The sequence below is a fragment of the Brienomyrus brachyistius genome, chromosome 6 (assembly GCF_023856365.1).
Source record: "Brienomyrus brachyistius isolate T26 chromosome 6, BBRACH_0.4, whole genome shotgun sequence".
Lineage (NCBI taxonomy): Eukaryota > Metazoa > Chordata > Actinopteri > Osteoglossiformes > Mormyridae > Brienomyrus > Brienomyrus brachyistius.
Window position 1 is genome coordinate 27,419,006 of NC_064538.1, and position 16,706 is coordinate 27,435,711.

At 49.7% G+C, this 16,706-nt stretch overlaps 1 protein-coding gene and 1 long non-coding RNA gene across 8 annotated transcripts in view; both read right to left on the reverse strand.

Moving 5' to 3' along the window:
• Positions 1–3,762: 3,762 nt before the first annotated feature.
• Positions 3,763–16,706, reverse strand: part of LOC125744765 (vitamin D3 receptor B) — a 30,984-nt gene continuing 18,040 nt past the window's right edge. For all 5 annotated transcript variants that reach the window (XM_049016965.1, XM_049016969.1, XM_049016966.1 and 2 more), the window contains 7 exons: positions 14,300–14,430; positions 12,468–12,652; positions 12,093–12,192; positions 10,878–11,058; positions 9,245–9,396; positions 9,049–9,165; positions 3,763–8,956 (listed from right to left, as the gene is read on the reverse strand). In XM_049016965.1, coding sequence (XP_048872922.1) covers positions 8,703–8,956; positions 9,049–9,165; positions 9,245–9,396; positions 10,878–11,058; positions 12,093–12,192; positions 12,468–12,652; positions 14,300–14,430 — 1,120 coding nt within the window. In that variant the 3' untranslated portion in view covers positions 3,763–8,702. The remainder of the gene's footprint in view (positions 8,957–9,048; positions 9,166–9,244; positions 9,397–10,877; positions 11,059–12,092; positions 12,193–12,467; positions 12,653–14,299; positions 14,431–16,706) is intronic.
• On the reverse strand, positions 11,109–11,861 carry LOC125744772 (uncharacterized). Of its 3 annotated transcripts, none has more exons than XR_007398493.1 (4): positions 11,730–11,861; positions 11,518–11,676; positions 11,359–11,411; positions 11,109–11,252 (listed from the first exon to the last, which is right to left on the reverse strand). It is a non-coding gene; the product is annotated as an uncharacterized LOC125744772 (long non-coding RNA). The 3 variants fall into 3 exon arrangements; XR_007398491.1 differs by having other exon boundaries at positions 11,109–11,305; XR_007398492.1 differs by lacking the exon at positions 11,730–11,861 and having other exon boundaries at positions 11,109–11,305; positions 11,518–11,726.

Sequence of the window (16,706 nt, forward strand, 5' to 3'; positions counted from 1 at the left end):
CTGAACCTGCGTCAGCCTGCCATTACTCGCATCACACTGCAGGGGGCGCTGCTGAGCCATCACCCGCATCCCCAGCATTGCTGGCTCTCTGGGGTGCTGACCACAACCACCTTGTCTCCCTTTAAACAGACACAAATAGAGACTGAGAGGTTGGGTTGCCACTTTGGGGGGAAGAGCAAGACTCCACCTATAGGCCGAATGTTGTCATTACAGCTCAGTGAGCACCGCTTGCTAGTCACTGAGGTACTGTGCGTGATTATCATGGGACAAGTGTGTGTTAAAAACAATTTAAAACATCTCTGTGTCAAAACAACTTGGGACAGAATTGTCAGTCACTGATTGACACTATCAGGTAAGGGATTGTTCCATAAACAGTGAACTTTTTGTCTAAAACACAACATACCTTGGCCGGTGAACTTGCATGGTATATAATGATATAATGAGTGCTGGAATATAGAGACACTGAAATGGACTTAGCAGGCAGTGGAATAATTAGCTTCTGCTAGTTAGCTGATCAGCTAGGACCATAGTTTACAGTTGAGATGAAGCTCTTTTCATTATAGCCATCCTTCTTTTTACACCAAACCCACCTTGAATGTTTATTGAAAAAAGCTCCATTTTTGTTTCTTCAGACCATAGTACATGATTCCAGTCAAAGATGCAGTGTTTCGCAAACTCCAGGTCCTTACATTTGTGGTTTACTGACAGAAATGGCTTCTTTCTGGCACATCTTCCACATAATCATTAGCATGAAGGTGGCATCTCATGGCTTTTTCGGAGATGTGGTGACCCCAAGATTTTACTTTGTCTTCTAATTCACCAACACTGATCTGTAGGGATTTTTTTGCCTCTCTTATGATCCTCCTCACTGTACATGGGGGCTAATTGGGTCCTATTACAGGCAGGTTTGTAACAGTTTGAGTTCTTGTTCACTTTTTGTATTATTGCCCTAACAGTAGAAATGGGCATTTTTGGGTGAGTAGCTATTTTTCCATACCAATTCCCTGACTTATGAAGGTCAGCACACTTCTCCCTCATTTGGTTTGTATGTTCTCTGATCTTTCCCACGTTGATGGACGACTAAGGGAATTTGTCCTCTGTCACCTCATGTTTGTACCCCAGTTAATCAGGAAATCATGGATTACAGCTTGAAGGTTCCAGTTCACTCCAATCAACTCAAAGATGCACAATTTACAGGGGAAACATGTTTCGGTTACATTGTGTTCACTGTAATGTCCCGGGGTGCAAATAATCATGGCATGTGTTTTTGTCAAAAAAATTATAATTTCTTGATGACTGTCACGCCCAGCTCGTACGATCCTCGTGTGTGTCACACCCCCCTGATTATCCACATGTGCTTCCCTGATCGTACCCAGCTGTGTCTAGTTATTTTGATCAGTCCTGTCTATTTCAGTCTGTGTCTTACCTCAGTTCCTCGTCTGTCATTGATGTTAGTTATCGTCTGATGTTTCCTGCTCCCCGTATTATTATTAAATCCCCGGTTTCCCCGTACCTTGCCTGTCTTGCCTGCTTCCTTGCCTGCATGCCTGTCCGTGCGCCTTACCTGCAATCCACGATCATGACAGAATGACAGACCCGCGACGCAAAGCACCTTCCGTCACTGAGGAGGACTTCATCAGCTACGTTGAACAGGTGCTCTTTTGGATAACCCTGCCTGGAACCTCATTTGTCATTGCAGGGACATCCTGGATGAGCTATCCCTTGAGGAGGACGTGCACCTGGCAGAGGAGGTGCGTGACAACCTCCGCTGTGTGACCGAGCTCCGGAAAGAGTGCTACGTCGCTCCCAGCGAGCCGGGACCCATACTCCCGCCGTCCGTTTTTGCGGATGTAGCGCCGCTTCCCGCCACCGCCGTGCGCCGGAGGAAGAAAAAGAGGAGACCCGCGAGACAGCCTCCCCGGGCAGCTTGACCCCGGCGAGCTGGACCCCGGCCAAAGACCCTACTATCTGTGTCCCGGAAGGGGAGAGGACATAGACACAGGGCTGGGGTCCCTCCCACCCTGCCCCCTGGCTCGCCGGCGCTAAGGCTCGGTCGGCGCCTGCGGGGCCTAGCCCTCCGGGTCGGCTGTCACCTGCGGGTCCCCCTCCACGGCCTCGTCGCCCTGCCTCACTCCCCGCTCTGGTGCCTTGTCGGTCGCCTGCGGGTCCCCTCACTCTGGCGCGTCGGAGGACTTTGCCGCCTGCTGCGGCTCCCCCCCTCTCCTTGCCCTCGCCAGGGTCCCCTCCAGCTCCCTCGTCCCCTTCCCTGGTTCTCCCTCCAGTTCCCTCCTCGGCCCCTCCATCGGTCCCTCGCCCTGCCTCCTCAGCCCCTCCAAGGTCCCCTCCGGCTCCGGCCTCCTGGCCACCTGCAGCCCCTCCGGCTGCCACCCGTCGCCCGCTGGGGCTCCCTCGGGCTCCCCTTAGTTCCCCCTCCTTCGCTCCCTACTCCCCTGCTTATCTCCCTCTATTTGCTCCTCCTCCCGTCTTTGTTCATCGTCCCTTTGTCCCACCCGTCCCTGCTCCTCGTCCTCCTGTTTTCCCTCCGTCCACTCCTGGCCCTTTTGTTCCCACTGTGTCACCTTTCCTGATCTGTCTGTCTGCCCTCCCGGTCCTCTGTCAAGTTTTGTCTTACTTGTCTCTGTGCCAGTTCTGTGTCTCGGTCCTGTTCCCTGTCCCTCGTTAAAGGTTTTTTTTTTTTCTTGTCTTCCAGGTCCTGGTTCCCCAATCTCGTCTCGTCCGTCGCCTCCCCTGAGGCGCGCCTTTTGGGGGGGGGGGGTTCTGTCACGCCCAGCTCGTACGATCCTCGTGTGTGCCACGCCCCTCTGATTATCCACATGTGCTTCCCTGATCATACCCAGCTGTGTCTAGTTATTTTGATCAGTCCTATTTCAGTCTGTCTTACCTCAGTTTCTCGTCTGTCATTGATGTTAGTTGGCGTCTGATGTTTCCTGCTCCCCGTATTATTATTAAATCCCCGTTTTCCCCGTACCTTGCCTGTCTTGCCTGCTTCCTTGCCTGCCTGCCTGTCCGTGCGCTTTACCCACAATCCACGATCATGACAAATTTCTTTTTCTTTTATTAAATTTATTTCAATGAAAGGTTGGATTTTTCAAATTATTTTTCAACATGACATGAAGCTACTTCAGCAAAAGGTAGATTATTTCTAACCATTTTATTTTTTTTTACCCAATAATTGTGGATGGCACTGTATGTGCCCCTAGATGGAGTGACAGGTCAATTTTGTGCCCTGCGCAGCCTGGTCCAGGATCAGGGCCCTGTAATCATGAACAAGGCCTAGCACTCGAAGGGTGGGGGAAGAGTGATACCTGTGACAAAGGGGGGCGGAGGGCTCTATGTATCTGCTAAGGTTTTAATAATATGGCTTTCGGCCCAGAAGAATATGCCTTAAACTGAGGACAAAGATCATGAATCACCACAAGAGGATTTTCAAGGTATTCGGCAGCTTGATTAAATTGCCCTCCCCCAGCTGAACATCCAAAGAGATTTTTAATCACGCACACCGTCCCTGCACCAAGACAGACACTGAGCACTGAAACACTGCTGCAAATCCATTCCTTCAAGCTTCACTGTATACCTCAGGCTCTTTAATTACTGATTTCTATTATACTAAGGTACGACAACAAAGGAGTGTACTCCAATATTCATATATTTGAAAGGGGCGGGGGGCGGGACACACTTACCTTGCTATTTTCTGACCTTTTGCTCCGACATTGAGCTGTGAGTCAATGTTTGCTCATGATCTGTAACTATGTTTTTTATTGTTTAATTTCAGTTCTAACATCATGCAGATTAGGATACTAAAGTAAGGCAGAGAATGTCACGAAGAGACCAGCAAGCAGTTTTTGACATAACAGTGAAATACAGCCTGATAATTTACACAGCTTTCACCCAGAAAACTCTGCCTCTCTTCCCTTCAGGGATTGTGAAATTGGGGGGAAAAAGATACCAGCACACAGATATTACTACAGTATGTACAGCGGCTTGCTTGATCTGGGAGTCATTTCACATTCTATTCATGCTGCACACCATCAGCTTACAATCAAGTTTTCCAGATAACAGAAAGACTAAGTGTACAGAGGGCATTGCAATAATACTAGCGATTAGACCAATTACAAAGATGACAAAACTGCAAAAAAACAACATTAAAAACAGCTAAAAGAACAAGAACAGTAATAATATTAGACGTATACAGCCAGCACTGAATTCAGTAAGAGGTCCATGTTACATCAATAGTATATTTTATTGATATTTATCAGCATGGCGAGAATATACTTGGTGTCCCGGTCCAAATGAAGAGTAACCCACACACAGACATAACAAGGCATGACCAACAGATGCTGCTCTGGCGCTGGAAGGGCGGTGGTCTTAAACAAGCTGTGCCGAGTTCCCCGGGGAAGGCCCCCTGCTGTCAGAGTTAATCAGATCGGCAGCCCCCCCAGGCGGCATGGCCCTCCGCTGTGGACAGTCCAGCATCGTTGGCTGATTGCCTGTTGTGCATTTCATTAAGGCATTCACTTCTGACATTTCAATCCAACCAACAAACCAACCAGGATCCCCCCCCCCCCCCCCCCGAAACATTCCATGGGAATGCGCATCTCCTATGCATCTGCATCAAATAGCTGTATATCCACACTCACACAAAGGTCCAAGGGCTGCCCCCACCCACCCCACAGTTAGGGAACCCTCGCTAGCAGCTCACACATGGATGCCTTTGCTTGGCATCAGATCCCGCGGTCACTACGGCTCCCTCTCTGAGACACACAGAGGTAGGAAAGCTAGCAAACATACCTGCTGCACACACAAGGTCAGCCCCGTGTGATAAAGCAACATTTCAGGACATTGTAGATGTTAGGGCAACTGTCATAAACATACTGTACAAGAGCAGGTGGGCAGAGGCCTGCTTGCTCTGAAAACAGGCACAGTGTCAGTCCGTTACAATTTAATTCAGCTTTATAAGAGAGACAGGAGACCAGCAGCGATGCAAAAGCATTTAAATAGCATACATATTTACAAAGGAACTACCGGCACTCACCTGCCTCTCTCCTGTCTCCCCAATGTCTGCCTGTGAGGCATGAATGTTGGTGTGTGTCAGCATTTGTCTGTAGGCGTGTGGTGACTATCTTTGGGTTCAGACTGCCAGTCTGCAGCGAACATAAAACTGCTCAATGAGGAGGTTCTGAGAATTAACTGGTTCCCCAAGAACACGTAACTGTACAAGCATTCCCTCTTTTTTTGGAGGAATCTGAACAAGAATAAAGTGTAAATTCATCTAAGAAAAACACCAAATTATGATTTTCTACTGAAACAGTATTATCATACAGTTTTGCCCGGGGATCAAAGTTCAATTCGTTAAATCAATGCATTAGTGCCACCTGATGAGAAGGAACTGCCACGTAAAGCAGAATTCTGTCACTCTAAAGAGCACGACTCTGCTTATACACAGATGAGGGTAAATAATCAGCTGTGCACCGGACTGGCATGCGGGCGCAAAATATCCTTCCTTCCCTTCGCAGTGGCGCCACCTGTCTTGCAGAGACGTAATGAAAAGACCAATGCGCTAGTCAGACTATTTATAAAACCTGCTCAAGTATAAAACTCAAGAGTGTCTCTCAAGGTAGAGGGCAGACTTCATACACGCTACATAAATAATTATGTACTAAGCTTGGGATCCACCAGCCAAACCACTACAAAACACAGCTGTTCAGGCCAGCAAGCTACACACGAGTATTACAGACAGTATGTATGGGGGAGTGGGGGGGAAGTTGGGCCTCATCTCTGCCTCTCTTAACTCTCCATCTCTAGGCACCATTCTAAGGGAGACGTCACGCCTCGTACAAGTGAAGTAGGACGTGAACCAGATAGAGCTATGGCATCACCTCACAACACTGCGAGCACAGTGCACCAAACAACTCTGAGGTAAACAATCCAGCATGAAGATGAACAATAATAATAATAACAATAATAATAATCCTTTGTGTGAGGATACTTATGTGGATCACAGAGGTAGTTTGTCAGTCACAGCTCCCCTAACACTCTTGTTTAAAAAAATAATAATAATAATAATAAAAAAATTTAAAAAAGTTTTCAACTTGTGTATCACTGGAAACCAGCTGAGATCACCAAAATGGAGCAGGACATAGAAGATCTACCTAAAAGGGCAGGGAAGGATGTCACTTTGTGAGAGGGCAGCCTGGAAATGTGTTACAAATCTGACCTTTTGAACTCATTTCCTGGTATGAGTAGGACTTCAGATATACAGGAAGCCAGTCTTAGTGTCACAGTCTGCCTTACTGTGATTGGCTATTTACTCTGACTCCTTCCTGTCAGGAAATGGCCACAAGCAAGCAACTTCTGTGGGGGTGACGATGCAGCCGAAAAGGCCAGCTGATTTAGACCCGGGGACCCCTAGGGGAAGTTACCCAGTCTGAGGTGCTACGGTCAAAATTTCCAGCTTAATTATAAAAATATTTAAAAGAAGCAGAGTTGTGGAGAGCTTTGGATTGAAGTATCTGCAGCTGTGGGTATGTGCAAGGCCCTTCCTTTGGCATCTCTGTGCTGGAAAAGCAGGGAAGCTGATGACCAATCAGCCTATAGGAGGAAGAGGAGAGCCTGGCCTGGCATTCTGAGGCAGCGCTACATCCTGGCCCCACCTCAGCTGACTTCAGCTCCACCCACTGAGCCGCCTGAGCCTGCCAGTGCCCAGACTGGGCTAATCATGGCAAAACGATGCATGTCCATGGAGCTGTAGGTAAAATGCTTAAAATGGCCCCCGGGCAGCAATTTAAGTAGACTGATGTTAGACTCCAGCCAATGACTCTATAAGCTGGGCAGCGGAGCTAGGCATTCCTGGGATAGGACCGGCAGGACGAGGCTTGTTTTTTTTCACCCTCACCTCGTCCTGTTTTTCCCCAGAGCTCACAGAGGCCTCCGTCGCCCACCCACAAAGGTCACATTCCTCAGTCTGGGGCCCCCAGGGGTGACTGAGTGAATGCCAGAATGATCATTCTCTTGATGGAGCCCAGCACTGCAGTTTATCTGTACGCCCTGCAGGGGGCACCCAAGAGTCAGGCTGCACTTTCCTCGCATCGCGACATGCGACATCCAGCATGACACCAGCTACGCTTTTATGTGGCACTGCTGGGAAGCTGCACGAAAAGCACCCTGAACACAGGGTGGGCATGCAGATGTGCCCACGCATAGAGGAACCACGGGTAAGCTGCCCCAGTCACCACACCCCCCCCCACGCTGAGGTTTGTTGTGCTACACTTACCTGATGTCAGAACTCTTACAACCCGTCCCCCCCACCCTGCTATGCATCCTCATCTATAAAGGCATCACACATACGGCCTGGGCTGATTCTACAGCTCTCTGCTTCAGCTGTGTGGAATCAGTACAAGAACAGCACAATCGCAGCAGATCTAGTCCCATACGTACAGATCTATGGCTTTCATTAGACAGCAGCATTATGTTTAGTGTAATTTTTTTCTCCAATCTTCCATTAAAAATACACATTCAGAGCAACAGTTCAATGCCACACCCCCACCACAAAAAATTGTTACAGAATCTGCACAGAATAAACCATCCCAGACAGCACGATCCCACCTAAAATGGCAGCTAGATATACCTGCTTAAGAAATGTTATTTTAAGAAAAAAAATTGAATTCCCCATATATTTGCATATATTTTCAGAATATACTTAATACTTTAATTAGTAGTAGAGCTACTTCGCCATACTTATGTACAGAAAAAGTAAAATATTTACAACATGTAACCACTAGAGGGCAGCAGTAAATGGCAGCATAGGATCAGCTCATTACTGTCATGGTACCACAAGTGTTTTTGGCACTGAATCAATTAAATCAGTATCTGATAGGGGAGACATTACAAAAAAAAAAAAAAAAACGCACAGACAGGGAAAAGGCTGTAGGTACAATCGATGCTGAACAGCACCGTAAAGCTTAGTGTCTGGTAAGCTATGCAATACAGAGGAAATGTAATGAATGCATGTAAGCAGCTGCACTTCCTGCCAAAGCCCCGCCCACAAAGCAGTCACCCTGCTGCTGCAGTCACACATCCTGGACTGGGGGAGCCACAGAAGTGCAGCTATGCCACCAGGCGCGAGGCGCAGGCACTTTGCAATGCTTCATTCAGCCCTATGAGGAAGCCGGGTAATTAAACCCTGCCCCCATTTGTCCCTCGGCCAATAAAAGTAATACAGAGGCAGTTTTGTTTTCTATCGTATTAGGGGCAATCTGACCAGGAACTGGGCAACAGTTTTTTTCGGGGGGGGCACAGCCAGAACCAGGGGCTTCCTTGTGGGAAATCTGGGTAAGAGGGCACTTGGCAAAGCTGCTGGGTATGTGGGGCTGTTTGTAACACTGCGCCCACACCCCCACCCCCAACAGCGGCCGTGAAATATCCCCTTACACAAACACAGGACACAGACGGCATGACCGTGCCCTATTTATAGTAGGCGTGAGTGTGTGTTTGCACCAGTTTACCTGGGGTCATTCCCCCAAAAGGCAACCCATGCAAGAATGGCTCCCCTAATAGAGTGTGTGTGTGTGTGTGTGTGTGTGTGTGATTAAATCTGCCTGCAGTCCCTTCTTCACTATATGGGTACCACCACTGACCACCTGGTCCACAGCCTGTCCACTCCTCAGCACTCCCTCAGCCAGCCACTAGGAGACCTCGTTGCCGAAGACCTCGAGCACGAGCGGCGTGAGCTGCATGCTGTGCTCGGGCTGGAAGGACAGCGAGCGGTACTGCTTGGAGTGCTCTTCATTCAGGCTCCGCAGGTCCGCCAGCTTCTGGATCATCTTGGCGTAGAGCAGCTGGCCGCCGGGGTGATGCACGCGGATGTAGGCCTGCAGCACCTCCGAGAGGCGGTCTTGAAGGGACTCCACACGGGCGTGGTCCTGCACACCGGCCCGGTCTGGGGGAGGAGAACGGCAGAGCAGATGGATGAATAGGTGGATGGAGAGGGGAAAGAGGAGAGGGAGGTGGGGCAGCTCGTGGGTCTCGTACCGGGGGACAGGAGGCAGATGGCCATCAGCAAAACGTGCTCGGCCTCATGGAGATTCAGCTTTTTTAGCCCGACCTGGAACTTCACTAGTGGTTCCAGCAGCTCCATAGTGTGTCCAGCTGGAGGGAGGAAGGAGCAGAGTCAGCGTGAGAGGAGCAAAGAGGGCAGGGGTCAGAGGCAGGTAAGGGCGGAGCTCACCTTTGGTGACGTCGTTAATGCAGTACTTGAAGTCAGGGCCCCCACAGCTCCAGGACATATCCTCCAGGTTGAAGGACTGGTTGGAGCGCAGCATGATGATCTCAATGGCACTGGATTTGAGCAGCGCAATCTGATCCTCTGCAGTTAGATCTCTGTGGAACAGACGGACCACTGCCAGGGTCATGGAGGGACTGAGGAGCTACTGAATGCTGGACGGTCGGGGTGGGGGACACATGGGAGGTTTACTTACACAAAATTGTTCTGAGGGCAGAGGCAAAAATGACATGGCCAATCAGAATATAGAGGAGGCGGAACTAACCAATCAGATGTCTTGGTCCGGCCTCCTCTAGTTGCTTGGACCCATCTTCCTTATAATCTGATTAGTCATCTCTCTGAACCAATCATTTTTCCTTCTGCCCTCAGAACAATTTCATATACATAAAACTCCCACGAGCAGTGGGGGGGGGGGGGGGGGGCAGTCTGGCCGGAAATAGTGAAGCGTGGAAGGACCTCTGTCAAAATCACCATGAGGAACAAGTGTGAACTATCATAGACGGTCTGGTCTTGTGGGCAAGGGCGTGGGGGGGCGGGGGGGGGGGGGGGGTGGGAGAGAGAGAAGCACGTAAACAGGCTGCCTGCGTCAGCGGCGCTGATCGGAGTCTGCGAGAGTCGGCTGCACAGGATGTACCAGTGCTCTAGAGTACGCCATCGTTACCCAGACAACAACAGGTCCACAAATACACAGCAAGCTCACGATGCATTTAGGGCAACAGAGATGACACCAGTTCCATCCCTGTCACGATGGACTTGTTTTTTAACCCCCTCAGGTGGGTGGGGCTGACCGCAATTACAATGTATTTTATACATGGTTCTGGTGGATTATTTATTGTTAGACTCACTTCAGTGACAGTATGACTGAATGCTGAAATGCTAATAATTGGTTCACAGCGTGTGATTTTTATAATTTTGTCCCACTGCCAATAATTTCTCTCCATGTGAAAGGGACAGATCAGGAAAAACAATGTCCCTAGTAAATGTCCCTGTACTAAAAGCACTGACATTCAGGTGCCTGTTTACAGTTTGTATTACGACAGGAGTCCGGGTAGCATTACACTCATGAGGCAGGCAGGTAAAAAGCCAAAGAGTTTAGATAAAACGACAGATGGAGGAGCTCCATCCATTTGCACCTGGACACTGTTAAACAGCTTGTACCAAATCCGTGGGTGAGCTTTGGGTCGATATCACACAGCAAACCATAAGCAGCTCTAATTCCTCTTGTTTCCTTCTTTGTGGTAAATTCCCATTGACTTTTATTTTAATCTGATATTTCAAAAATTACGATTTCTGACTTCTCCAGCAGATCTGAAAAAACAAATGAACAGTTCTGGCACGTCCCCTTTTCCTTCTGGATTTAGAAAAAGCTTTGTTGTTACGTATAGAACTTCTCCATGGTGTCTGCTGTTCAGGAATTAGTGTCAGACAGAGAGACAGACAGCGAGACAGACAGAGACAGGCAGACAAGCAGACAGAGAGACAGAGATAGATGGCCAGCCTGCCAAGCAGACAGAATGTCAGACAGACGGAGAGACAGATTGAGAGGCAGACGGAGAGAGAGACAGATAGGGGCTCCCACCTGAACCCCGGGATCATCTTGGCAAAGCCGATGACCTTCTGGATACTGTAGCTGACCAGGTCGGCCAGATGGGGCAGCATGGACAGGTGCTGGCTGTCTTCCTCTCTGTTCTGAGGGCTGCTGTTGCTCTCCTGGTACATCATCAGAAGACTGGTGAAGTTCATCTTCGGGTCCATGGACTCTGAAGAGGAGGACAGAGTGGCAGTTTCAGCCACAGAATCTAAACCACAATTTAGCGGCAGGCTACCAAACCCAGAAACACTCCACGCCTGGCAGCACGTGGTCTGAGCAGCACTCTACCAAACCCAGAAACACTCCACACCTGGCAGCATGTGGTCTGAGCAGCACTCTACCAAACCCAGAAACACTCCACGCCTGGCAGCATGTGGTCTGAGCAGCACTCTACCAAACCCAGAAACACTCCACACCTGGCAGCATGCGGTCTGAGCAGCACTCTACGAAACCCAGAAGCACTCCACACCTGGCAGCGTGTGGTCTGAGCAGCACTCTACCAAACCCAGAAACACTCCACGCCTGGCAGCATGTGGTCTGAGCAGCACTCTACCAAACCCAGAAACACTCCACACCTGGCAGCATGTGGTCTGAGCAGCACTCTACGAAACCCAGAAGCACTCCACACCTGGCAGCGTGTGGTCTGAGCAGCACTCTACCAAACCCAGAAACACTCCACGCCTGGCAGCATGTGGTCTGAGCGGCACTCTACCAAACCCAGAAACACTCCACGCCTGGCAGCATGTGGTCTGAGCAGCACTCTACCAAACCCAGAAACACTCCACGCCTGGCAGCATGTGGTCTGAGCAGCACTCTACCAAACCCAGAAACACTCCACACCTGGCAGCGTGTGGTCTGAGCAGCACTCTACCAAACCCAGAAACACTCCACGCCTGGCAGCACGTGGTCTGAGCGACACTCTACCAAACCCAGAAACACTCCACGCCTGGCAGCACGTGGTCTGAGCGACACTCTACCAAACCCAGAAACACTCCACGCCTGGCAGCATGTGGTCTGAGCGGCACTCTACCAAACCCAGAAACACTCCACGCCTGGCAGCACATGGTCTGAGCGGCACTCTACCAAACCCAGAAACACTCCACGCTTGGCAGCCTCTAGCGTCGGAGCAGTCCTGCAGCGAAGACCCCACCATATTTCTCTAAAGAACCCTGACGTTAGTGAACCGAGGGTCGGGTGGCTCACCTGGAGAGTGGCCTAAGGAGTCTGAGGAGACGTCGGTCAGCGAATGAAGCGAGGCAGCACGGCTGGCACTGCGCGTGACTGGGCCCTCCCTCACCGGGGGCTGGGTGTCACACACAAACATACACACACAGAAAGAGAAAAAAGTAAATAAAAACACTGATGATTCAGTTGCTCCAGAAAACCACCACTTTGTGAGTTGTTATATTTAATTAACCAGTTAAGAAAATTAGGCATTTACTAATGTTTTTGTTTGTAGGCAATTGTTTGCCACACAGCAAACAGGCTTAATCACACACAGCGGACCAGATTCCAGAGTTAAGGACTGGGCCGGCGCCCCCTGGTGGTCAACCCAGCCTGAAAGGTACGCTCGCACACCCGGAAGCGGGAGAAGTCGGAGTAGGAGTCGTCGTAAGTCTTGTGATGTGCCTCCACCAGGGTAGCGATGACATGGTTCTGCTCCGCGCTCAGCCGGGGCCGCTGCGCCTCCCTCAGTGCCTCCTCTTCCTTCCGCTTCAGGATCAGCTCCTTCTTCCGCTGCACCTCCTCGTCTGTCAAAATGACTACGGGTGGAAAGAGCATTGGAGGTTTTGTCTAGTATCACCGGTGCCAGCAGTGATTTGGGAACAACTTGCCAGCTTATTAGCCGGAATAATGTTACCTCATTTTTTAATTCTGTGGAAAACAAAAGATTGATTTGTTTGCCAGATTTAATAATAAACATGTCACAGGTCGAATAAATAAAATATTGTGGTATTCGAGAGGCAAAGAGATCATGAGGCAGACAGCAAAGATCAATTTTTTCTGGCATCTGGCAAGAAAAATCCTTTATTGCGTGATACTTAAAATGCCAGCAGTAAAATGGCAAGTGGGAATAAAGTCATTGACACACAGACAGGGAGCCTTTAAGACGACAAAAGTGGATACAGGCAATCCACCTATGAAAGGTTTCCATTCCATTCTGCTTTGAAACCATTGGAAACACATGCAGTTTCTCAAAAGGCACCAAGCGAAAACCAGCACCAGTACCGGCACCAGTACCGTGTTAGTGGAAATGAGGCAAGACTGATATTGTGATGCTTTTCTCAGGTCTCAGTAGGACTGGGCAATATGTGACAATATTTCATCACAACTGTTTTCATATCAGTCGATATTGATAATTATATTATTCAACTCATTATTTCTGTACTTCAAGGCTCCGTTTCTATTAAAAATTCCCTTAAAATTCCCCTTAAACGTATTCAGAACATGAGAAATGCTACAGATTGAACTGCAAATTTAATTATAATAAATTTAATAATACCAATAGTATGGCAAGTTGCTGTTTTTTTCCTCTAACTGCCTCGCTGCTCATTCAGGGGAATAAAATAAAGTCAGAATTTCAACTCAAGTCAAAATTCTGAGAAAAATGTGTTTTCCTTCCTCCTCCAGATGGCAGAAACGGGCTTCCATACAATGCCAGTATGTCTGCTGTATTTCCAGGTGGCACGAGTTTACAGTACACAGCAGCAGTCCTTTGTGTGTGAGACTTTAAACTGCCAAAGTACCACCATATCACTGACACCTTTTTACGTTGTTTATCCACAATATCTCCTACCACATGATTGGTCAGAAATGCATCCATTTCTGTGATGTGATTCCCTATCACCAGCCCTGGTTCTCCAGTGTATCGGTTAACTTCTCCATTTGTTTCCCATACCGGCCAGCACACTCCTCTCCATATGTCTGTAGGCTCAGATTTCTCAAACTCATGACTCATGAAGGCTGTGGGTGGCTATTTGTGACCCCCCTGCTCCCCCCTATGCCTGTCTGTCATCATGACACAGAGTGTCACTGAAGGAGAAACCCGAATTCCTCTTAGGGTGTGTACTGTGTCGCATTGTGTGTATGTTTCACTGTGTGTGTGCAGTGTTGCAGTGAGTGTGTTGTTTCATGGTGTGTGTGTGGCATTTTGTTACCTGTGTATGTTCAGCAGTGTGTGTACCTGTGTCACAGTGTACCATGTCTTAGTGTGTGTACCGTTTTGGGTGCCATGTCATGGTGAGTGTACCATCTCACAGTGTGTGTGCGCGGTGTCACAATGCGTGTCGGACCGCCTCGGACCTCTGGATCATGCTTGTATGAGCACATAGCGCGGGCAGGCAGAGAGGGCAGCAGGGCATGCTGGGAGCTGGAACGGGAAGGCGTGGCCTCAGGCAGGACTGACTCACACTCTTTCATCATGCCGATGTCCAGGCAGCGTTTGAGGCGGCAGGCCTGGCAGTGCCGGCGGTTGTCCTTTGTGATGGTGCAGCTGCCACTGAAGGGACAGGTGAAGGTGGCCTTGCGCTTCATGCTGCGCCTGTAGGCAGCACCGGGGGGGAGGGGGGGGGTGAGTACCCAGATTACACACCACATTATTTTTGTATATTTACCTAATGGAAGATAAGGGACTAATCATCACATAAATGATTCCCAACGCACGTATACGGGCACCGCACACCATGAACTGCTGAAGAGATGTTCACACTGATCTAGAATAACCGGCTCAGGCACTTAATCTAATGGCAGTTAATCAACAGAAGGACAATCAAGAGCCAGGGGGGCTTCCCAATATAACACACACACACACACACACACACACACACACACACAAACAAACAAACAAACAAACAAACAAACAAACAAACAAACACACACACACACACACACAGCCTCTGCTCATCATGACAGATTTCCGTAACTTTTCCTGAGAACCTCATACCTAGAGCATGTGGTGATCAGGACTAGAAAACCTGTTTGGGCCTGATGAGGTAGGGAGATAATGTTCAAATGGAGAAAATGCTTTCAAATCAGTTTTCCCAGGAGAAGATGCCCCCCCCCACACCCCCAAAATCCCCAGGACCTCCAGGATATTATGAAGATCAGTCTGTGACAGTCTCATCATGTCAGCACTAAAGGGTCCAAGGAACACAGAGCAATGAGTGTTAAAGGAGAGCCTTCGAGGAGCCTGGGAGGCTGCGTGCTCCCCCAGCTGCCAGAGAGCGCAGGCAGCAGCCACCAGGACACGGGAGCACGATTCAGCCCTCAAACGACAATAAAGCAGATGAACAGATGAGAAACGTTACATCGAATGCCAGTGAAACAGTGACCTGACAGAATGAACCACATCCCTGACCATAAGAACAGGGACCGTCATTGTTTCAGGCAGCCTCAGGTGTTGCAGTTTCTCAGAGTGTGGATTATTACATCATACTGAAACGATCCGGCGGGATTCTGTGCTTCATTCGTCTGCAAGCCACGCTGGATGGAACACGCATTGTGGATCGGCGACGACAGTGGTAAACGGACAAGCCGTCAACTAAAGAAGGTTAAACCCAACTGAGGCTGTGACCACGGCTCCTGGAAGCCCGGCTTGGAATAATCGACAAGCCGAAGCAGCCTTGAGCAGAGGACGTACCTCCAGGACCGGGAAGGATCCATCTGCAGGCATTCAGGCATCTGACTGGCTCCAAGATGGATCCTATCCAAGAGGCTATGGGTGCTAGACTGGGAACAACCCAGGATGGGGCGCCAACCCATCACAGGGGACACACACACACACCATTCACTCACACATGCACACCTATGGCCTCAGCATGTTTTTGGACTGAGAGGGGAAACCAGAGTTCCCAGAGGAAACGCCACGACTACGCAGGGAGAACATGCAAACTCACCCACAAGGAGACCGGACAGAGACTCGAACCCAGGTCCCAGAAGTATGAGGGAACACTGCACCACCATACCGCCCCCAGGAAATCCCCGTGGTGACCAGTTACAAAATCAAAAACGTCGGACCAATGCACCCTAATCACACACGCTATTCTCTTCCTGCGGCCACATTCTCTGTGATCATGTGCTGTGACTCTGCTGCTCCCCATGGCTCAGGGGACCTTACTGCATTTCCATGGCCAAGCACCTGACTGCGGCTCGTCACGACGAGGAGCCCAAGGCCACAGCAAACACCCCGTGACGGGGTCGGGGCCTGGTCACAGCACACATATGTACATCTTTGCAATCCATTCAAGCCAACCTCTAATCGAAAGCGGCCACATATATAGACCGAAGCCAGCATGGCTGGGGGGCTGCTGCCGACAGCACAGCTTGTACACAGGAGAAAACCCGGCGACGTTGTGCAAGCGTGGGGTTAGGACAGCGTGTGCGACTGTGGCGCGGTACTGTGCTCTTCATAACCCTTCACATGGAGACACCAGGCACACAGCCCCCGCCACAGCACGAGAAGGAGGGATGGGGGGCTGCATATATCCACACAAGTAAACAGAGGATGAGGATCAAATTCTCGCTCACCGCCCAGAGCTGCTGTGTCAGAGACCCAAAAATACCATGGTCAGGGTCGGGTTACAGGCCAGGGCGTGGCTGCTGATACTGCTGCTCCTGAAGGAATCAGTCACCGTCATCCTCACCATCAGAGTCACCCTCAATCCCACTGTAACTGTCATCCTCACCATCAGAGTCACCCTCAATCCCACTGTAACTGTCACCTTCACCATCACAGTCACCATCACCCTCGCTGTCATCCTCACCCTTACAGTCAGCCTCACCGCCATGTCACCATATTGTCACCGTCACCCTTGCCAT